At 39.5% G+C, this 23,168-nt stretch overlaps 1 protein-coding gene across 2 annotated transcripts; it reads left to right on the forward strand.

Annotated features, from left to right (window-relative positions):
- Positions 1-22,913, forward strand: acox1 (acyl-CoA oxidase 1, palmitoyl). 2 transcript variants are annotated; one of them, XM_049570039.1, is made up of 14 exons: positions 1-253; positions 2,594-2,753; positions 4,553-4,713; positions 8,963-9,070; positions 9,289-9,408; positions 9,529-9,644; positions 11,969-12,138; positions 12,710-12,872; positions 13,476-13,666; positions 14,488-14,667; positions 16,727-16,832; positions 17,707-17,850; positions 18,250-18,456; positions 20,039-22,913. In XM_049570039.1, exons 1-14 carry the CDS (start codon positions 145-147, stop codon positions 20,087-20,089), a joined length of 1,986 nt encoding a protein of 661 aa, XP_049425996.1. In that variant the 5' UTR covers positions 1-144; the 3' UTR covers positions 20,090-22,913. The 2 variants fall into 2 exon arrangements, with proteins under 2 accessions (XP_049425996.1, XP_049426003.1); XM_049570046.1 differs by lacking the exon at positions 4,553-4,713 and adding an exon at positions 6,724-6,884.
- The last annotated feature ends 255 nt before the right edge of the window (positions 22,914-23,168 follow it).

The raw sequence follows: 23,168 nt of genomic DNA on the forward strand, positions 1-23,168 counted from the left end.
TGCGCCTGCGCCAACTGGAGGAGGCCGAGTCAGGAAGACCCTGCTACACCAGGTTAAGAGGTTGCAGGCAGGAGGAAGGTTATATAAGTCGATTCCCATCATATTTTTTAACTACTAATATTGTTTTCAGTCGGATACAGAACCATGAATCCTGATATTTTAAAAGAGCGGAAAAACGCCACTTTTGACGTCGAAAAACTGACCTACATTTTGGATGGGGGCCCTGAAAAGACCAGAAGACGGCGAGAAATTGGTGAGTTTGAAATGTTTTCTCTGCCCGTCTTGTTGTGCTTGTTAAAACTGACACCAAAAACTTATTTTGGTGATGATAGTGATACTTGATAAGATAAGGAGCTAACTCAACAATGCTCTCGTCGGCTGTTTGCTATTGAGTGGCTAGCAGCTCTCCTGCCAACGGCCGCTAGTTCACCTTCTACTTGTCCTGAAGTGAACCAAACTTTTACATGATTTAAAACTTATCTCATCCTAAAATCTGCATAGGGTGGTTATATTAATATTAGTGTGCTAGCGTGATTTAGCATGTTTCAAAGGTAAATTCGGCGTACGTGTCATGTGTCACACATCCTTGCAGTATTGTTCAAAGTTGTTTGGTGTCCAGTGATGTAATGTTTACCAGCGGGTAGTATTGTAATAACAGCCGTGGTAGAAATTACTCAGATCAGTTACTCAGTATTGGTACAGTGTAGAAATACTCTGCTACAAGAAAAGCCCTGCATTCAAAACTTTACTCAAGTTAAAATTTAAACGTATTAGCATCAAAATATACGTTCAGTGCCCAAAATTAAAAATACTCATAATGCAGAATGTCCCATTTCAGAATAATGTATATTATATTAATGGACTATAGTCTGTTGATTAAGATACACTTATGATTTTAATGCTGGAACTGGTAAAGGTGGGGCTTACTTTAATTTCTTTATAACCAGTGCTGTGTAGCTTTATCCAACAATAATATTAATATTTGTTTAAATTATTCTTGTATTGATAGTCTGAATCTGCAAAGTAGCTAGTTACTTATGTTATCAAATAAATATAGTTTAGTAAAACTGCAATATTTCCCTCAAAGATGTAGTGGAGTCAAAATATCAAGAAGCATAAAATAGATATACTATGTAAAGTACTAGTACCTCCAAATTATACTGAAGTGTCATACTTGAATAAATGTAGTAAGTCGCTTTCTACCACTGACAACATCCATATGTATGATTGATTTGATGTGGGCAGAACTTAAAAGCAATTGCCCACATGACATCTGTCTTGGTTAAGATCAGGTCATGTTAAGTCATAGAAAATTAAATATCATAATTATTTTTTACAGCTACTTCAAGTAGAGAGAAAGATAGAATGTATACCAAAGTGTGTCAGTGTTTATACACTTCTAAAAATGTGTTGTAAGAGCCTTATTTCAGATATCTAATTTTCCATGTATATATTCTTAAAACAGCATTCATGTATTTGTACATTTTGTTAAAGCTTAAGATGCAGGTATTAAAACTGAAATTTACTAGGGTCTCAATAAGAGGCTCTTTTTCATTACCAGTTATTCTGAGAATTTTCTAGATTAATCAGTTAATGTTTTTGTCTGGAAGCTGTTAAAATAATTGTTAAAAATGTCAATCACAGTTTCTCAGAGTCCAAGATGATATTTTCAGATGTCTTTTTTTGTCAAACCAACAGTACAAAACTCAACGACATATAGTTTATAATCTTATAAAACCAAGAAAACCTGAAAATAATCACATTTTTAAACCAGAGAATTTGGGGATTTTTCTTTCCTTGACAATCACTCTAAACGATTAATACATTATCATAATAATGTCACATTATGTTTTCATCCATTGACATACTGATTATTGAGTTTACCAGAGCATTTCAGTGAGAAAAGACTGATGTACAGTGGATTGCAGGATGTTGAGAGTACCAAAGGAATTGTTAAAAAAAAAGGCTCCTTTTCTCGACACAGGCCTTGCAGGCATATATGATACATTTGGTCTTGAAGTGTGGACTTCGCAGGATTCATCTCATCCATTGTGAGACAGCTACTGCTGTCCTGATCATGCATGGATGCACTGTGTATGTGCCAGTAACATTGTGCTTGTAGACCTAATGGGAAAAAGGACATCCAGTTGGCTTCAGATAAAAAAAAAATAACACTATGCAAAACTATGTTTTCAATAGTTTTGTTGTCTTCATGTCATTGTATTTATTGTTATGTCACGGTGTTCATAGCTTGTGTAGCCCAAAGTCTGTGATTGTTGTCAGCCAGGTAATGTTGTCAAACAGGAGGAAGTTGTGGTAATAATAAGCCACTGAGTATGGTAACTGATGGTCAGTGTTTAATTTTTCCAACAATCAACTGCATGTACTTGTTTTCTTAATTTAATACACAATTTCAAATCTTGATAGACACTCACCAATTTCGTACACATTTTCATAAATGGGTACTCATACACACATTTTAACAGCCTTTTGGAAATGTCCAGTTAAATTTTAATATATGTATCGTATAGACTATCGCAGCTGTTTATACTAAAAGATACATTTCTGATTTCATTTCCACTCCCCACTGTAGAGACCATGGTTCTCAACGACCCAGACTTTCAAGAGGAGGATCAAAACTTCCTGTCCCGCAGTGAGCGCTATGACCAGGCTGTTAGAAAAAGTGCCCAAATGATCCTGAAGCTCAGAGAGTATGGCATCGCAGACCCAGAGGAAATCTACTGCTATAAGAAGTATGTTGTGAACAAGTTGATGCGTGAGGCAAACAGTCAACTGGCTTACAAAATGTGATTGCAAGGCAGTCAAATCTGCTGTTAAGAGAGGCAGACACGGGGCGTTGGTGGCTTAGTGGATAGAGCAGGCGGCCCGGGTTCGACTCCAGCCTGTGGCCCTTTGCTGCATGTCACTCCCTCTCTCTCCTCCCCCCCTTCATGCTTGTCTGTCCTGTCAATTAAAGGCTAAAATGCCCCCAAAATATCTTTTTTTTTTTAAAAAAAAAAAAAAAAAAAAAAGAAGAGAGAGAGGTAGACACAAAAAGCCTGTGAGAAAAGGGGATTATGTCCCTTAAAGTGCTCAAAATACAGATTGCAACTATTAAAAATTTTGAGCTCTGAGAACTATACACCATGATACCTCAATGTGAGAACTTTGGCTCAAGGAGATACACTGTAGTAATGTGTGCTGTTATCACTAAAATCATGCTTAGCAAGCAATGTAAGGCACTTAACAGTCCAGTTATATACTGTTGTTTGTCCTCAGTTTGATGCTCTGTAGCATTATCCTGGTGAGGCACACAAGGAGTGTAAGCAGGGTCAGACATAAGATATGATACGTGTACTGCCAGTCATTTACAATGCAAATTTAATAGAGGGAAGAGGTGAACAATGAAATTCTGTTTTCCAAAAGCTAAAGTTAACAAACACAGTATGTACTTGTTAATATATTTTTGTACCTATCGACTTTAAAATGTCTTATGTCTTTTAAATCAAACTTTTGTCATTATCAAGGGTGCACATTATACGTGATATAATCAAATAATATACCTGGATTGTTCATTAACTGACATGCAATGTACAAATTGACATAACCAATGTTTATTTCACATAGCAAAGGCTATCATGATAAAGCTTGGGCACCATGATATGCGATGGATAATTTTAACATGTTTATGGTTCCAGTTTCACAACTGTCTTGTAACCTGCATCGACTACTAAACAACTGGATGGTTTAGAAACTTTATGTTGGTAGAACAAAATTCAAAGAAGCAATTAATTTTGTCTTCAGGGAAATTGTGTAATATAAATTGTAACTTGACTAACAATCTGCTCTGCCTTTGGCCTCGAGGCAAATATATACCGCCGGAGCAAAGTTCAAAACAAGATTGGGTTAAAACTGTGTCAGAGGGTAGGCAAGCTCCAAGCTTTGAGCGGCTGCACAATGACATGCAGTGTAAAATGTAACCAGTTTTTATTGCAATATTGTTTTTATTGAGATTTATTTTTTTACTGCCATCATTTTAATTGTGCTGCTTGAGGGAAAAACAAAATGAATGAGTTTAGGTCGATAGAAAACCTACAATGGGTGACAAATTAAAGGAAAAAACCAGCATGGAGCCAGGTCATTACAACCCTCCATAACAACTTCAGTGCTCAGTGCCAAAACTACAGAACTCTGTTAGAGGGGTGAGCACCATTCCTCCATATACATATTATGGTCTATATATATATATATATATATATATATATATATATATGTAACCTATATTTAACCTGGTAATCTCACTGAGATCTCTCGTGCAAAAGAGATCTGAGTACAGCACATAGAAACTGAACACTGAATAACTCTCCAGTCGACAGACGGGCATGTCTGAACAAGTAACTGAATTGTGAATGTGAGATAAACATGAACCTTAGCCATAAAAATCAGCCTGTCAGTGAAGAACAGTGAGTCAGCTAATACAGTTGTTACACAACAGTTGTGTAACAACAAGTCTGACCTCAAGTTGTGTATCCTATACCTTTCCTCCACCCAGTATGATTAGAGGCAACTTCCATGAGGCCTTGGGGCTACACTATGTCATGTTCATCCCGACCCTGTACAGCCTGTGTGATCCTCAGCAGTCCAGGAAATGGTTACCTCTGGCAGAATCCTTCAAGGCCTTGGGCACATATGCCCAAACTGAGCTGGGTCACGGTCAGTCCTGGACTTAGCCCTTGACATATCTATTCGCTTGTTGTTGAAGGCCCAGAGACAACTTCATCATGCTGTTATAGAACAAAGTGGCATTGGTGTTTTTGACTCTTAAGCCAACATGACATTTGGGGCAGGAAAAGAGGCCCGTTGCAGCAGTTTTTGGGTACTTTTTAGTACCAGGAGCAGATCTGTTGATTTCCTGTACGTGTTTGACAGATCCAAATCATGTAGAAAAACTCATAACTAGTTGCATGCGTGTCCTAACAATTATGTTCATATTTAATGTTTTGTTCTAACAAGAGATGGTGATTGGTGGCTGGTTAAGTATGTAGAGCTGTGTTATTAACATCCCTTAACTAGTGGTTGTCCCTTACACCTTCAGAGTTGTATTAGTGTCTTAAAAATGTGTTAGTTTTCGCTAGTCTTTTCCAAAACATATTCCCATCTACATTAGGAAGTGCTACTACTTTCCTACTCATAACTCTCTAATTCCATCTTAATGTCTTAACAATGCACTAATGGTGCTTGTGTGCATTTTGATTGATGTGTCATGATTACTTTCCATCTCTTTGCAAATGATGAACTCAGTTTCTAATGAAGTCTAAATCAGTGATTTAGTTGTAATTATGTGTTCTGCCTTTGGTTTGGCTGTTGACATCTTGAGTTGCCAGAAACGGCGAAGAAGTTGTTCTGGTGTGTGGATCAGTAGGTAGTGCAGACTGGAAACTGAAATTGGTCAAAACATCAAAAGCAAGAGCAACAGTACTTGCTGCACAAATATGTGGTCTGGGACCTCATAATGAGGCTGAGTTCTAGCTTCTGAATGTCTCTTTGTAATCCGAGAGAATGTAGGCCAAGCCAGCTATTGTTTGTTGCCCTGCTGTAACAAAGTCAAGTGGATGTTATTGTGAATTTGTAGTTTATCTGTGCAAACCTACACTGAAAGTTTAGAACCAATGGCCCCATCTTTAATGAACATTTTGTTCACCTGTGTTTTGGCAGGTTGGACCAACACTAGGTCAAAATCCAAAATAACCCAGCACCGAGTAGTATCGAAACTTCTCCAGTCAAACTGTATCTATGTTTGATCCCTTTCGTACCCATACCTAGAAAAAAGTGACTCCTGTATGGTCTTGCCCACAGCCAATCACTGCAAGCATCCTTAGTTTTAATGCCACGTGTGATTGGCCTACTACTTGCAGTTCAGTGTGCAGAGCTGCCACCAAAACTTTCAAAAGTATGACTATACTACATGTCTGTCTTGTGGTATTTTACGCAAATTAATGCTTCCATACCCATGATGGGTATGGAAGATGACTTAGTCAATAAGATCAATCAAATTAGTCTGCTAAAAAACATTTTAGAAGAAAGAAACCTTACCTACCCATCAGTACCCAAGTCCAGGTTTTATATATATCTTTATTGGGTTCAGTGAAAAGTTCAGCCAAACATTTTTGTGACTTTCAAACTGTATGTTGTCAGACTAGTTGAACATCCAGGTAGTGATGAACTAGAAGTTTACATGTGATGACTTGGTGTAGAGAAATGTAAGAGGCAGCTTAATCAGGTGCATGTTTGATGCAGAAACTGAGAACTGGCTGAGACTAAAGTGGTGCACACACTTTGAGGTATTCAGACTCATGTGGTGGATGAATTTTATTGCTGCAGCTTCTAAAAGACAGATTCAAATAAGTGGAGCCAAATGATGACCATATGATCAAATTAATATGCATGATATTCTCACAAGCTTTTTTAATTTGTCTTTGTCACTTCTATTACTGCTTTCCTGTGCACTCTTCTTCTTTGTTTGAACCATATTGATTCTCACCCCTAATCCATCTTGTGGATTTTTGAAAATTCGTCCAACATTCTCTTTCTCATTCATCCTGTATGGTTCAAACTTGCCATAAAATTACTTCTATCAAAAAATTCCCATGGATCCTCCTACCTGCCCTTTCTACATTACCACCTGCTTTTCTTTTCCGTTTGCCCCTTTCCTGCGTGGCCTAGCTGTGTGCACCCAGACAGGCCAGAGCCCTTGGATCTCCATCTGGGGATGTTCCTGCCCACACTGCTCAACCAGGCCACCCCAGAGCAAATGGACCGTTTCTTCATGCCCGCCTGGAACCTAAAGATCATCGGCACCTACGCTCAGACTGAGATGGGCCACGGTAAAATGAACAGAGAAGTCCAAAATTACAGGCTTGTGTAGGCCTGTCAGTAAACGGGGATTATTTAGTTGGTTTTCACTGCTATTGGACCCCAAGATTGTGTGGTTATGAAAATGTTTACACGTGTCTTACTTTAATGCAAAAATAACCTGGTGCTACATTTTAAAAACTGTGATGCTTCTTATGGTTTAAAACTAATGTTGATGTAGTTAGCACTAATATGTGCTTGTACTAAACTTACCGTTGTAAGTTTATTGTCTGTCTTACTTGCTAGTGTTTTTAACATCCTTTACGTCATATTTTGCCCATTTTTGTGTAGAATACAAGTAAATTCAGTTGAGTAGGGAAAGCTACACAAGTAGCAGACACATTGTAACAAATCCCAAATTTAATTTAAGTTTAATCTGCTTCAGGTTAACATGATGATGAATATGGGGTCCTTATTGTAGCAGAACTATTTGTCTGTCAAGAAAAGGGCTATGAAAACTGCAAACAGGGTGGTCAACTGCACACGAGGTTGAATAATTAATCTCTTTTACCTAAGGGTAATGGATACTCAAAATTTGGCAATCAAGTCTGAAATAAAAGACATATATCATAAAGCTGAACCTGTCACTTAAAATCACTGAGTGCCGACTGGTGGTATGACCACTGTCTAGCTGCTGAGACACAGTGCAGGCAGAGTAGTGCAGACAAATCTCTACACACATTTGCAGCTCGCCACATGGAGCCAGCTTGTCTGTGTTTGCAGCTCTTGCAGCGAAATATTTAGGCTTTTCAGTCAATAATGTCCATGTACGCATTTATAGATTAGTTCTACCTGCATAGTTCCCACTTGATACATGTCTACAAACTGTATGATCGTCCTGCATCGTGAGGTGAACAGAAGAAATGCAGAGTGAACTTGCGTGACTGACTGATGCTGTGTGGTGGGCCATTCACAGTATATCTTGAACAAGATAGGGGCCATTTAAAATTTGTGTGCATGCCATGATTGGCCCCCGGGCCAGACTTCAGACATGCCTGCTTTTATGTATGCATTCACAGATTTGTCAGCACATCAGATCTCAATGCACTTACCATTCTGAACACAGATTTGGAGATTTATTTTATACATTTACAAATCTGAATACATACACCCAGACTCTGAATACACATTTGCAGATTCCTGTACACATTGACAAATTTCAATGCACATTACAAGATTCTTTTACACATTTACAAATCAGATCACGCACACAGATTTGGATACAGCTACACAACTCTCCTCTCACGTTAGCAAATAGTTCTGCTACAATAATGGTCCCATAGATGAACACAGCCAAAATAGCCATTGTAAGCATCCATTTTGTTGAAGAAACCGTGTGGGATCGCCACTTCTTTAAAGTGGCAATTTACGACCTGTCTGACCGCTTGTGACCCGCTGTGTGAGAACTTAAAGTTGCTAATTAAATTTCCCTTTGAACTGCATGCCCATACCTCCTAGTATAGAGTCTGTCACTAGGTGTCATGCTTCCTGACTCCCGTTTCGACCCTTCTCATGTGCTTTTGACAAAACTGTTTCCTTTACTAACAACCTTAGGTGGTTAAGTTTGTTTTAGGTTGAGATTTGTTTTGGTTGCAGAACAGTATACTAACACACATTCCAGTTTGAATAGGAACGTCCTGTTTTGTTTGTTTTAGGTGCAAATTCCAAGAACATCAAGCAAATGGCATGACATAGATACAGCATGAATTGCGTTATCCTCAAATGTAACTTTTGACACGTTTTTAGATCTGTCAAACACCTACAAATTCACTGCTTTGCTCCTTTATGTTGGCTTCATCCATTCTTTCATTTATAAGTGTTTAGATACCTATTAATGAATATTTCAAATTGTCAAGGGCTAAACATTTTCTATCCATTATCATATTTGATGTTTTGATTCATCTTTTTTTTGGCTTGTATGATTGATGCTAAACATTTGTTTAAGTCATTCATCTTTATCCTGTTCATGTCCCACCAATTCATTTTTGCTTTTCAGCTGTATTGTGTGTAAATGTGTTTGGCAGGGCTTTGACATGTTGTCTCTCTCTAGGCACACACCTCAGAGGGCTGGAGACAACAGCCACATATGACCCAGCCACACAAGAGTTTGTCTTGAACAGTCCCACAGTCAGCTCAATCAAATGGTGGCCTGGAGCACGTAAGTACATTCACATTGTCATGTCTCTGCAGAACTGGACCGAGAGTTTTTTCGCAGCCTGGATTTGGCATAGTGTCAGAACCCCTGTGAGCATAATGTGTGTTGTTTTCCCAAAGATGTTACACTGCTTTCTTGTTGTTCTTCTGTCATGCTGAGAAAACCTCATTGACTCTTAGAACAAACTAGTATGAACCCTCTTACTCTCCCTCTCTTTCTAGTTGGAAAGACTTCAAACCACGCCATTGTTCTAGCCCAGCTTTACACTCAGGGAAACTGCCACGGTCTGCACGCTTTCATCGTACCCATCCGTGACATGGACACACATGTACCCCTGCCAGGTAACCACCATCTGTAAAGTCTCCCTGGATGTGGTGTTTGTGGTAAAGCCAGTCGTCATTTACCTTCCTGTCTCTGCCTTCCTTTTTTTCAGTCTGTGTTTTTTTCTCTGTCTCTTTTAGGTATTGTGGTTGGAGACATCGGCCCCAAGTTTGGCTTCAGTGAAGTTGACAACGGCTTCCTGAAACTAGAAAACGTACGAATCCCACGGGAGAACATGCTGATGAAATACGCCAAGGTGATGTGACTTTATTTGAGTTGATATTTTCCCTGAGGTCAGTTAGGTACAAGTTTATGAGATAGTTCTTGTCATCTGAGATTTCCTCCTTTCCTGTTAAGGGATCGCTGTCAGTGTAACTGTACCTGTGCCAACACCAAAGGACAATTAGTGCTTTTTACCACTGCTTATCTTTTTGCCACTAGGACATATCCTGATCTTTGCACATAAATGAATAGTTAATAGCAAAGACCTGCACAACTGTTTGTTTACCAAAATGGGAGGGATTGTTGCATTGTAGTAATGTCATAGTGTCCCAGTGTCATAGAAAAAAGAGTTAATAAAATTATAGATCTGCAAATGTCATGCATGTTTAGAGTCAGTTGGCTCTGGTGGCTTTAGTCATCAGCATTTACATTTTCTTCTAACCCAATGAAACTCAAACTAAATCTTTTATATGCATGAAGTAATCTACCTTTGACCGTGCTGTAGAGAAGTCATTGCTTTTTGTCTTGATTGCATCATGTTAAAATACTGTAATACTGTATATGTAATGTAGTAATGGTGTATATTAGGCTTGGGCTTTATCTATATTTTCATATCTCTCCTAACTGGAGAGTTCACCTTCTGAATTCAAGTTTCTCCATTTCACTGAAGTAGGACTTATTCAAACTCAACAAAAACAAAATAAAGCTCTACAAGACTGTCTTAGTTAGTCTTGTTAGCCATTCAGTTAGTTAGTCCACTGTTCAACAATCACCAACTCTGGTTTGGTTGAAATAAACCCTTAATTCACCAAGTTGTAAAAATGTGCTGTTTTCCCTGTGGTTTCTCTGCTGGTGCTAGCAGCCTGTTAACAGTCCTATAACATTATCCCCACAGTTTCCCTGATTCCTAATTTAACTGCCTGTTCCACCAGTAGTGACTGACCTCTGTTAGTGTGATGTGCACTACATACAATACATCCTCAATACAGCATCTCGGCATGAGTTTAATAAAAAGACGAGTATCTGTATTTTAGTCAAAGTCAAAGTGAGCTTTATTGTCAGTCAAAACCATACAGTAAGCAATTGCACAGTAGAACAAAATTACGTTTCTCCACACGCCAATGTGCTGGTTTGTAAAAAACAACATTTAACGTAAAAAGTAGAGCACACAGACAGCAACAAGTTCACCTGAACACAACATAGACAGACAGTAGGCATTACTGCATACACATAGACATGTAGATAGACACTGACAGACAAAGTATTGCACAGGATTTTTCAGGTATTGCACTTAAAAAAAGTTATGCACAGCTAAAATACTGTGATACCGCCCAAGCCTAGTGTATACACACTTAGCTGCCAATTTATTAGGTACACCTAGTTAAAACGGTTACATTTTAATACAACACTCAGTAAATGCAGTAAATCATGTTAGATTTTTGTTGAAACTGTTTCAGAAGGGTGTTTATTCAACTTTGTTGTCATTTTAGAGGATGCCATTTGTGATGTTGTTGAACTGTAGTTAAATATACAAAGAGATGTTCTTGTTACTTAGCTAACCCTCAGTGATATAAATGGGGTGGCCAAAACAACAGAACTTTCTGTCACAGTCGTGTTGAAATTTAGCCTGTTTGCACAGTTCAAAGCTGCAGATCACTGAGTGTGCTCTGGTCCCTTTTTTCCCATTGTAAGTTTGTCGGCCTCGAACTGAGAAGCACCTGATTCAGTTGCATACTACTGGAAGATGCATTGAGAACCTGTTTCAAATAAAAACACCTGTCAGTACAGTTCAGCAGCACCACATGACCACTAAATTGTCCAGCCACAGGGTCCTGATTTCTCCTTAGTCATTATTTCAAGGGCCACACATTTTAATAGTTTCAGCAGCATACTTGCGCTTGGCCATGTCTTCAAGATAGTTTGACGTCTCTGTCAAGTAGCTGTCCATCAGTCAGTTACCCTACAGCAGGAAATGGCACTTCAGAATAAAAGCTATGCACCTGAAATTCACTGTCCTCCAAAATAAAGTGTTTTTTTTACAAATTTGACATGTTTGCAAGTCACTTGCGGTCCATTCAAAATAGACCCATGACTCACTTTTGTGCCGTGACCCACCAGTTGGGAACCACTGCAGTAAGTTGCATCAACATCTCTCCTTAACAGTCTCATAAACCAATCTGAACGTCACAGTCACCACAAAGGTAGCATTTATTCCAGGACTGTTGTATAAACTATATAACTTTGTCTAGGTGTACCTAATAAACTTGTGCAATAATAAACTGAGTTTATATATAACTTTAGAGTGGGGCTCATGTTCCTGAAGTATCAGCAGTTAGAATGACTCTGTCTCTCCACCAGGTGGAGCCAGATGGAACCTATGTGAAGCCGCCAAGTGCAAAGCTGACCTACGGCACCATGGTGTTCATCCGCTCCATGATCGTAGGCGAGTCAGCCCGGGCCCTCTCCAAGGCCTGCACCATCGCCATCCGCTACAGTGCTGTTCGGCACCAGTCTGAAATCCGGCCGGGGTCAGTCAATTCATATGTATTCACAAAGGCACCTCAGCAAACAGCTGCAAACTTTCATAATGCATAAAAGTTGCAAAAAAAACCCCCACATGAACACACTTTTTTTTTGCCAGAGTGTTAAGAACATTTACACGGGGAAAAGTCTCAAAAGACAGAATGAAAAATTAGGAATAAATGAATGTATTTAACTCAATGGTAAATTTCTTGAGCAAGAAAACGAAACAAAAAGTTCAGTTAAGTTATGTTTGTTCCCTAAGAACGTGAGTGTTTACACAGTAAACCTATGGACCAGGTGATGTGACATGTTATAGAACATAGATAACTGAAGAGGGACAATAGGTCAGGATATAGGATATTAGGATATTTATAATACATTGATAGATGATAACAGAGCATTCAACACATAAAATAGGTGTCTGAGTTTCACAAGTGGTGACATTATTTCAACAGGAAATGGAAATAGCAATGGTTTTGCCATGATATGATCTCTTACCCCATCCCCATGTATCAAAGGGAAATACAACTTCTATGTGATACTGAAAACTCAAACCTGTGTGTTTCTGTCCCACAGAGAGCCAGAGCCTCAGATCCTCGATTACCAGACGCAGCAGTACAAACTGTTCCCTCTGCTGGCTACGGCCTATGCCTTCACTTTTGTCGGCCAGTACATGAGGCAGACCTACCACCGTATCAGTGAAGACATCAACCAGGGGGACTTCAGTGAAATGCCTGAGGTACTGACTGGACACACACACATGTAGGGTGTGATCTAAGGTCAATGATGACTGACTGACTGAATGACTGACTGAGGATGATGCACATTGACTTAATGGGTTGTAGATTAGTCTTTCGAGGTATTTTGAGGACGTGTGGTGAGTGTGTGGTAAAAGCAAAAACTGTTTAATCATTGAAAAGCCAGCATGGTCAGTCAGTGTGAAAGCGGATGCAGCTTGCAAGCTCTTCAAATCAAGTACTACAGTTATTCTGCAATATACTGACTACACAGGCTTTGATCCTTCTGTCTGTGTGGCTGGTAAACAGGTTATCTGATTACACTATTTACTACCTTCATTTGCTAGCACCATTTCCATTTTGTTGTAAAGAGTTGCAACTTCTAATTAATTTGCAATCATGTTTAATGTATAATAATATATATATATTTAAACTACTGTATATATCAGCATACTACATACTGAATCCATACCCCATAGCCATCACTGACTCTTTCTCATGTTTAGGGCAATGTTGTTTATGTCATTTGAAATTGTCAAAGCTCTTATTTCAGTGTTTGGGCTTGCATTAAGCTTTTTTCACTGTCTTCGCCCTCCAATCTACAGCTCCATGCCCTGTCTGCCGGTTTGAAGGCCTTCACCACGTGGGCAGCCAACTCTGCCATCGAGGTGTGCCGCATGTCATGCGGCGGCCACGGCTACTCTCGCAGCAGTGCCTTGCCGGACATTTACGTTGAGTTCACCCCAACGTGCACTTACGAGGGAGAGAACACAGTCATGATGCTGCAGACTGCGAGGTAACTCGTCACACAGAAACGCATACCACCACAAATGTGACACCTCATCCGGTCCGAGTTCACAGCCTGCCACGTTCTTCACCCATCTCTGACTCAGACATGTGTTAGAAGCGCCTTTGTAGTATGTTGACTATGAGTGCTCATACAATGAGAGAGATGTTAATACTTTCCTTTAAGTTGTAACATTTAACCTTTAAAATCTGCTTAGCTCCTAAATTGCACAGTTTTTAGTGCAGAGACTCAAACAGCAGTGCTTACACTGATGTACACACACACGCACGCACACACACACACACACACACACACACACACACACACACACACACACACATTTAGCTTTTTCACTCATCAGTTTTGTCACATGCCTAAACAGAATGAAAGCAAGAAAGACACAAATAGCGACACATAAATATTCGCCCACTCAGCAGCCTTATCATGCGATAGATGCAGCGGACACACCCACACTCCTCCCACAGCAAACACAAACACAGATGACACTTTATATGCCTACATGATAGCTGTTGTAGTTTTTTATTACTAGTACTATAAAGTTCAGCGATGTAGTTATAAACCAGACTTTGATTTGGTGTTAATAAAAAACTGGATAATAACTGGATACACGAAGATATTGTTAAAAAAAAAAAAAAAAAAGAAAAAAAGAAAGAAAAAGAAAAAAAGAGAGAGATGTCTTTATTTCTCAACAATACCACAAGTAATACTGCATTTGACTACAGACTGTGAACACACATAGTTTAACAGCTAGCTTTTGCACCCATGTTTCAACCCTCACCTGTCTGTCTCCTCAACTTTTGTCTCTGCAGATACCTGGTGAAGAGCTACCGGCAGGCTAAGGCAGGACAGCAGCTGAGCGGCATTGTGTCCTATCTGAATGAACCAAAGCATCACAGGGTCCAGCCCCAGCCCGTCGCTGCCAGACCAACCGTGGTTGACATTAATGACCTGGTCAGCCTGGTAGAGGTCTACAAACAACGAGCTGCCATGTAAGAGACAACAGCAGATATGACTTAGTTGTTTGGACTTTATTTAATACCGTTTACCACTTCACATTCTTTTCTACATTTTCATTGAACGCATTGTTGATATGTTCTGAATTAGTTACTTAAACCTTGTTTTTTAAGTAATTATATTAGTATCCTTGGTCAGTGTAGTGTTCCTTTGACCCCTCCTCTCTTGGCTCGTGGTTGCAAAATGTAAATATTTAATATTTATGAAGTGCTTGAAAGATGAGGGATAAACACACTGTCTGCTGTTTCGTCACACAGTTAGATTTTTATCCCAGGTATTGGTGCTGGCCAGAGCTGCAGCTGTCAACATCAATCATCCTGATCAGATTTCCAAAAGACTATCTGCCCAAATCTGCTGTTCTGTGCTGAACCATATTTATGGCTTTGTCCTTTTTTACTGTCACTTACATGACATGCTGCCCTGCTCTCATCCCTGCATACTGTCAGCCTTAGTCACATTTAAATTCATTTGGCAGTCAGTGTCATCTGTGTGGGGAGCACAAACAGCAGCTAAGCCAGTCTGGTGGAGGGCGACAAAATGTGGCCTGCCAGTTCAGACATTAGAGGGATAAAGGACAATGACATGTTAGTATTCATTCAACCTACTCCCTCTTTGAATATATACTATGCTGGATTTTCCTGAAAAACAATGTATAGAGTCATAGAGAGGTAATCCCTCTTAATAATCACTTATGACTCACACTTGTGCGGTGGTGTATTTTTCTGCAGAGACTCTGTCCTCTGCCTGTATTTCTTATTTTCTTCTTTTTTCCTGTGTTTGGGTCGTTCATTGGTGTGTATCCCCACTGCACTCAACTGAGGTCATGGCTTTATATAAAGGTAGGGACCAGGTGCCAGACTGTAAGCAGCAGGCATCCAAAAGACACAGCTCTGAAAAAAAATACAGTGAGGCAAAATGCTAAAAGTGGTTTGTTTTTTTTTTTGTTTTTTTTTTCAGTTTTCCTGGCGAGCATGTTTACAAACTGTAATTGACAATCCTGCATGGTATACATTTAAAAAAGATTTGATTGATGATAGTCAATGTGTGAATAGACAGATTGCAGTGGTACTAAGTGGCGCAGTTTTGTTTTAAAGCCTCCACGCCAGAGACAGTTGTGGCCAGAGGCATTATGTGTTTGGGTTGTCTGTCCGTCCATCTGGTCCATTCTCATAAATGCGATATCTCAGAGCACCTTGAGGGTATTTCTTCAAATTTGGCACAAACTTCCACTTGGACTTGAGAGTGAATTGACTACGATTTGGTGGTCAAAGATCACAGGACCTCACAAAACATGTTTTTGGCCACAACTCAAGAATTCATACACAAATACACTGCACTGTGACATCACAATGTTCTGCACAAACTCTTTTCTCAACATCATAACTCAGGAACAGAAGAGATACTAAATCGTTGACACTAATCTTGGCTGTCCATCTTGAAACTGTGCTGATTGTATCAGTCTGCTGAGCGAAAGATGTGTGAGAAGCATCCACGTTTTAGAAGTTGAAGCTTCTTTGCAGCAACATCCATATTTAAAGCATTGTTTACTGTCATGGCTACAACTTTGTGTTCTACCCTGTTCCTCTGGTATTCCACTGCAAGCTCAATGTTTTGGTGATATTGAGCTCCAGGTGATTGTCATTGCACCATGTGACAAAGCTCTCCATCAGTCCTCTGTAAAAGTAGTCTCTAAGCGAAGACAGCATGTTTCTCACTGGAAATTATACGTGTCAATATAGTGGAAACTTCTAAGAAATACACTTAATACCTAATATTACATTCCTTCAAAATCTTCACTACATATATTATATGAGTCTCGACAGACATGGATGTAAACTGTAACTGCAACTTGACTGGTTGGTGAAGGCATACAACATGCGAGGTACTAATCCTCATTTAAGTAAAGAGACAGCTCTTGTTGTACTTAGAACCCAAAGTCAAGATAAATGTGTGTCGCCATGTTGTATTTTAATGTTTTTAATTCATTTATATTGATGACATTGGTTAATGCAGGTGATGTGTGTGTGTTTGTAGTCTAGTTGAGTTGGCAGCAAAGAGCATCCAGCAGGAGTTACAGCGCAGGAAGAGCCAGGAGGATGCCTGGAACAACAGTGCTATTGACCTGGTCAGAGCCTCCGATGTAAGTTCAGTTCTGTGTGTGCGTGATCATGATCATTACATAGTTTAAAGGGACAGTTCACCCCAAAGCCATGACATATTTTTCCTGTTATCTGTAGTGCTATTTATCGATCTAGACCATTTTGGAGTGAGTTGCTGAGTGTTGGCGATATCAGTTGTAGATATGTTTGCTCTTTCTCAAATATAAGGAAACTAGATGACACTTGGCTTGTGGATCTCATAGTGCGAGAAAAATAATTTTGAAAAACTCAACAGCAATGTCTCTTTCCAGAAATCCCGATCTGGTTACTAAATATAATCCACAGACGTTGTCAGCAGTTTCATGCAGGAACTAAACCCGCCAACTGTATCACTGCTTAGAAGGAAGCGTGCATCCACTGCTAGCGCACCGAGCTAACATTACAGCTCAGCTGAGGAGGATTCCACTAATGTTTACATCTCATGCTGTAATGAGCAGGAACCTCTTGTCCATGAGTAGATGCATGCTTCCTTCTGCGTAAATCTGTTGGCAGGTGAGAGAACGCAGACATCTCTACAGCCGATATTTCCAACATTCTACAACTCACATCAAAATAATCTCTATTGATCAATAGCACTACAGCTAAGAGGAACAAAAATATGTATATAATTTTGGGGTGAATTGTCCCTTTAAAGCTTTCCATAGCTTGTGATACACAGATCTGGCTCAGACTTGAGGGTAAGTGTAGAAGTCAAAGCTGAGCTCAAGCCTGATATGTTGTTGCAATGCTGCTTGAAGTCAAACTCAAGTCCTGCTCATGTTCATCTCAGTTCTTCTTTTTCTGTCCCTTTCTTTCTTGTTGGTTGCCTTGAGTCTCATTCATGCATTTACCTGTCCCCCTGTCTTGTGTCCCCAGGCCCACTGTCACTATGTCGTAGTGAAGCTCTTTACTGACAGGCTGGGGGAGATGAGTGACACAGCGATACACTCAGTGCTGTCGACCCTGGCTCTGCTGTACGCCCTGCATGGCATTGCAAACAACTCTGGAGACTTCCTACAGGTCAGAATAATCATCTGTCCAACAGTCAGTGGTTAGTCTTATTGCAGGTGTTACAGACAGGTTGTGCAAAACTGTTTCAGTTAATTGTATACTCCTAGTGCTGTCAGTCAGTTTTACTGTCTGCTTCCTCAATTGCCTCTTTGTCTCTGAGCTCACAAAATGGGGTCTTTGTGTGGGATTTGTATGCCTGGGTGGCTGGTGAACTTTTTGCTGATTAAATAAGGCAAATTAGATTTTGTTTTATCAGTTGAGTTTTAAATTGAAAATAAAAACAGAAGACTTGCTTTATGGGACAGTTGGACAACCCACTGTCTCTACTGTCTGTTGTCTCACTGTTAGAGCAGCTGAGTGAAGTCTAGCAGCACATTTTCATCCACATCTGGATCTGTTTTATTTCAGGCCGGACTGCTGAATGTGCCTCAGGTGCACCAAGTTTCTGTTCGGATCAAGGAGCTGCTCTCTCAGCTGAGGCCCAATGCTGTGGCACTGGTAGATGCCTTTGATTTCCACGACAGGAGGCTGAAATCCGTCCTGGGACGATATGATGGGAACGTCTATGAGCACATGTTCGAGTGGGCTCGCCGCTCACCCCTAAATGCCACAGAGGTCAGTCAGGGTCACTGGGATGAAATAATAGTAGCAGTGTCATGGCACAGGTGGCACTGATCAGTAATCTTAATGGTGTCTCTATCCAGTCTGTTGATAATTATAAACTGTTGGGAATTTGTCTGGACAAAAGTCTCAACTTAAAATACCACATTGATTATCTTACAAAGAAATTTAAATTCACATTGGGCTCTCTGCACAGGCTAAAGTCGTGCTTTTCCATGGCACCAAGAAAACACTTAGTTGCTGGCCTATTTCTGACTCAGATTGATTTTGGCGATACTATTTACAGGTTTGCCTCACTGTCCATCTTATCCAAGCATGACCCTCTGTATCACTCTGATACTACAGAGATACCTGAGGTATATTACTAAATCTAGCTTCAGGGCCCATCATTGTACCTTGTACAACGTGGTAGGATGGTCATCACTCACTTTGCATGGGTCACAACACCATTACATTTTAGTCTATAAGATCATCTAAGGTAACTTACCTAAGCCACAAGTTTTTGTCTCTGTCACACAAATGGCTTCAGTTTAAAGTGCCTTTTACCAGCATAGAGACCTGCAAAACAAGTCTGTACTACTACTGTCCCTGGTCCCTGGTCCTGATTTGGAAAGTGATGTAAAGTGATCTGTCCTGATTATCTAATATTGCATGGCAGGCCACATAAAGTACATTTTGAAAGAAAATCTGCTGTCCATTTAAAGTTGGTTGGCAGGCCACAATTGGCCCCCGTCCCAGACTTTGGCCATACCTGCTTTAGGGCCAAACAGGCTACTCACAGACCACAACGTACGCTAAATACTAATAACAAGAAAACAATGTAGGTCTTCCGTGGACCCCAGCGAGTTGAGCCTGCTTCTTGCAGTCAATCCACTGGTTACCCAACGGCAGTGCTTGCTTGACTGGGTGTTCGGGATGGGCTGGTCCTCTTCTGTTGAGGCTAATGTGGAATTCTTTTTCTTTTTTTCTTTTTTTTCTCAAGTGAAGGCATTAGGCTTCTGTGACAGCATGCCACTCTCATGTGTCCTCATTTACTCTCCTTGGTGTCTGTTTTCAGACAGGCTCATAAGACAAAAGACCCACCCTTCTGATGGTTGGCAACCAATCAGAAATAATAAACATGATCATAACAGTAGCAACAAATAATTCTCAATCCAATTCTTAATAAATAAGCATTTTTAACCTTTCAACTTGTGTGTTGTGTCTGTTCGTGTGAGGAACAGTTTAATATGGCAGGGGCATAACGTTAAACACCATTAGTCTTTTGGTATACAGTATATTTGTGGGACTTAAATGCTTCAGGTTCTCTGTGACTTAGCTATACTGCACCAAGAAAGTCCAGGTGGGGTCACATTAAGCTGATCGTAGTTTACAGAAATGTATGATAAAGTGACTTAAAAAGCTTACTTTGACTGTCTAAACTTGCTCTGTTACATTTTTGCACTCTATGGCCAACCACAATCATTTGGCATTAGAGGAAGACAACTGTCTCTGTGAGATTACATAAGCATGTCTGACTCTGGTCTTGTTCATTATTTCATTTTAACAAATGCTTCATTCCTTCTTTCCTCTACAGGTCCATGAATCCTTCTACAAGTACCTGAAGCCCCTGCGGTCCAAACTGTGAGCTGACCCCATCGCACCTCGATTTCTGGCTGTGACCCTTCAGCTCTGCATATATAGGAACAACCTGAATCGCATCAACCCATCATATCAACTCCATGATGGCCATCACTGCTGGTATTTACCAGTCTGATGAAATTTAGCCCTCCCTACTTTATATGTTGTCAAGCTGAACACCATAATCAGCCTCTCTAAAGGCCCTGGTACACTTTAGGCTGCTCTTTTGGGTGATGGGGGATGATGGAGGGAAATCAGAGTGGGCTGTAAACAGGGAATGGACAACCTTAAATAATCTAAAGACACTGTAATCATTAACCAGGATTCAAACTTTATCTGTAATCTTTAATTAAGTCATTATTTCAAGCAAAAAAGAAAAATTGCTTCAAGAATACTGAAAACAAAAGAGTATTTGCAGTTTTAGAACGCCATGTTTTCTACAGAGAAATTCCATTGTTTGGTAGTATTTCATTTTCCGCCATCTTTTCTTCACTTTCTGCTGTGTGCCTGATGGCTCCTCTGTGTGAGCCAGCCAAGACGAAAATGCAGTCTCTCTCTTTCTTTTTCTAACAAGAACAGAATGTTATTATGAAGATTACATAATGTTAGTTGTTTAGGAACAAACCAATAGCAAAATCAGTTTTGGTTGTTTCCCCTGACGACAAGGACCAACATGTTATTTATAAAGACCCTGTGCTGTTTGTCATAATTGTTATCGAAGAAGCATTCGTTTATCCATGGCGGTTATCAACCGCTGCACGCATTAAGAAGGAAGTAGACAAGTCTGTGGCAGCCCACAGTCATAATGTATTTTTGCACTGGATAAGCAGACTTGCAAATTAGAGCAGATGTCAAACAGAAACATTAAGTAACGATATAAATACAGTCCCCTGTAAAATACTGTGTCAACACCATTTTTAAACAGGAGATAAAACCTCTAATATACTTCAAGATACTTCAAGACTCCGGGTTTTTTCCGGGTTTTTCAAATGGAAATGCTCACTCAGCCATTAGCAAAAAGCAGTGACGTAGGTTAAAACATAATAGTTATATTGCTCTCTTTAAAGCCGTCAGACTCCAACAGAAACAGTTATTTTACCTCACAGAACACAGGAGTTGCTGGTGTACCGCTGCCTCAACCAGTTATTCGTGTTATTGTTTGACTTTTGGATCCGAGCTAACATGGCGTCCACCGCAGTACATTGCGTAGCCTCCGTGCTGGTTTGGGTTGGGGGTTAGAGGTACATTAGGCAGGCTGGGGTGTTTATACATAACATGTCATCATATAGAAACCTATGTCTGGTCACATAGGAAAACATTTTTAGAGGTGTTTTGGAAAATAGCATTTTGACTCTAAAACATAGGCTCTTTGACTAAAATTTGAATGTTCAGATTTAAAAGGAACACCACTGGAAAGCTAAAGAATCATAGAAAAACCTTGAAAAAAATAAAATTATGGGCCTGCCTTTCAAATACAGCGCCTTAAAATCAGTCAAACCGTTTCTCTCAGTTTTAACTTAATACTTCACCCAAAGTGCATGCTTTTAGTATCAAATGCTCTCTCCCTGTTGGTTGCTTGAATTCAGTGTTCTCCAGTGCTAACAAGTTTTTACAAGATGTAAAAACACTTAAAATCCTCTACTTGCTGTATTTCAAGTTAAAACCATCTGCCTTTACTCTCAGCCCCACCACCTGTCACATCTCTTGCTGTATTAAGGACAAAATTGTCATACTTTAATGATCCACTTCACAGATACTAGTGTGAAGGTTATATACCTTATTGTACTCCACTATTAGAAGCTGAACTCAATAAAGAGAAGAGAGGCCCATCAAGAGACTGTGTATGTGAGACAGTGGAATGATTTACTAAGACTTGCCAGAGAGAGTTCTCTGTCGAGCCATGTGCTCGATCATTTCAGTGAATGATAACAACAATATTCTGTGTGTCCAGGTGCTTCTGAATGTGTTTGTGGGACAGAAAGGTGTCTGCAGATAATGGTGAAGTGTGTCAAATGTGTAAAAAGCACCTGTGAGGACAGGTAGTGTGGATTTCTGACAGCGATTTAGTGTTGAATTAGGCCACATATGCACTGTATATGTGGATAAATATTCTCCCTCCCTGCTGTGTGGGGTTGATTTATTATAAAGAAGGGTAAAAAAAAACCCCAGCCAACATCTTCATGGATTCTTTTTCTAGTTTTTATTCAAGCACATTTCTAACTAGAAACTTAAATAAGTCAATCGTTAATATACTGCTTTGTTCTGACTGAATTCATCTGATTCATGTATGATGAAATATGTGTAAACTGGATAGGTCTCTTTTTTCCCTTTTTTAAGATTAATGCAAACAAATACAACAGTTTTAGAAAAATCTGTAATAAACTGACTCAGCAAGCATGAGTTTATTTTCTTCATGCAGCAATCAAATCCAACTGACTAAATGGTAGATAGTAAGGCTAGTAAATAAAAATAGCTACAGAGGGACTCTCTGGTGACTAACGACATGATGATGACAGAAAGAGCTTTAATCTAAAGCCTCACTAAGAACTGTGAAGATGATTTGTTGGATAATTATGTGCCTGAGGATATTATCTTTTCTTGTTGTAATTAAGTGAGAATGTTCTCACAAGGCTCGTAGTATTTCATTTCTGTGTTTGTACAACTTCTAATCCATTAACTCCTGCCGCAAGGGCGGGATTATGAATATGTAATGACTCAGCTCTTTGTTAAGCATATTTTTGTGATATTGTTTGATTGAATGATAATGATTTTAATAGTTGGTTAATAATTTGACCTGTAAGTTATATTAATAAAAACATAATAATCATGTGTATTGTGTTTATGTGTTTTTATTCTCTGGTTAAGCAGCTTGAACTACATTAAATCCACTTTGAAAAACACAGCTTTAGGCCCAGTATTAATAAAATGTATTACCACATTTCCATGAGAAATATACTGGAGGAACTTAACATACTCATAGAAGTCAAAAACATTGTACCATGATACTGTAAAACCATACAGCTAATGGAAATACAAAAAATGACACATCTCTGTGCTACATTATAGCAGGTGCTAAATGGGTATTT

The sequence above is a fragment of the Epinephelus fuscoguttatus genome, linkage group LG3 (genome assembly GCF_011397635.1).
Source record: "Epinephelus fuscoguttatus linkage group LG3, E.fuscoguttatus.final_Chr_v1".
Taxonomy (NCBI): Eukaryota; Metazoa; Chordata; class Actinopteri; order Perciformes; family Serranidae; genus Epinephelus; species Epinephelus fuscoguttatus.

Excerpts from the sequence above, each read along its gene's own strand:
- acox1 (XM_049570039.1), top strand. The coding sequence starts at position 145 with ATGAATCCTGATATTTTAAAAGAGCGGAAAAACGCCACTTTTGACGTC. Across the intron at positions 12,139-12,709 it reads CAGTCTGAAATCCGGCCGGG|AGAGCCAGAGCCTCAGATCC; the intron begins GTCAGTCAATTC and ends TCTGTCCCACAG. Across the intron at positions 12,873-13,475 it reads ACTTCAGTGAAATGCCTGAG|CTCCATGCCCTGTCTGCCGG; the intron begins GTACTGACTGGA and ends TCCAATCTACAG.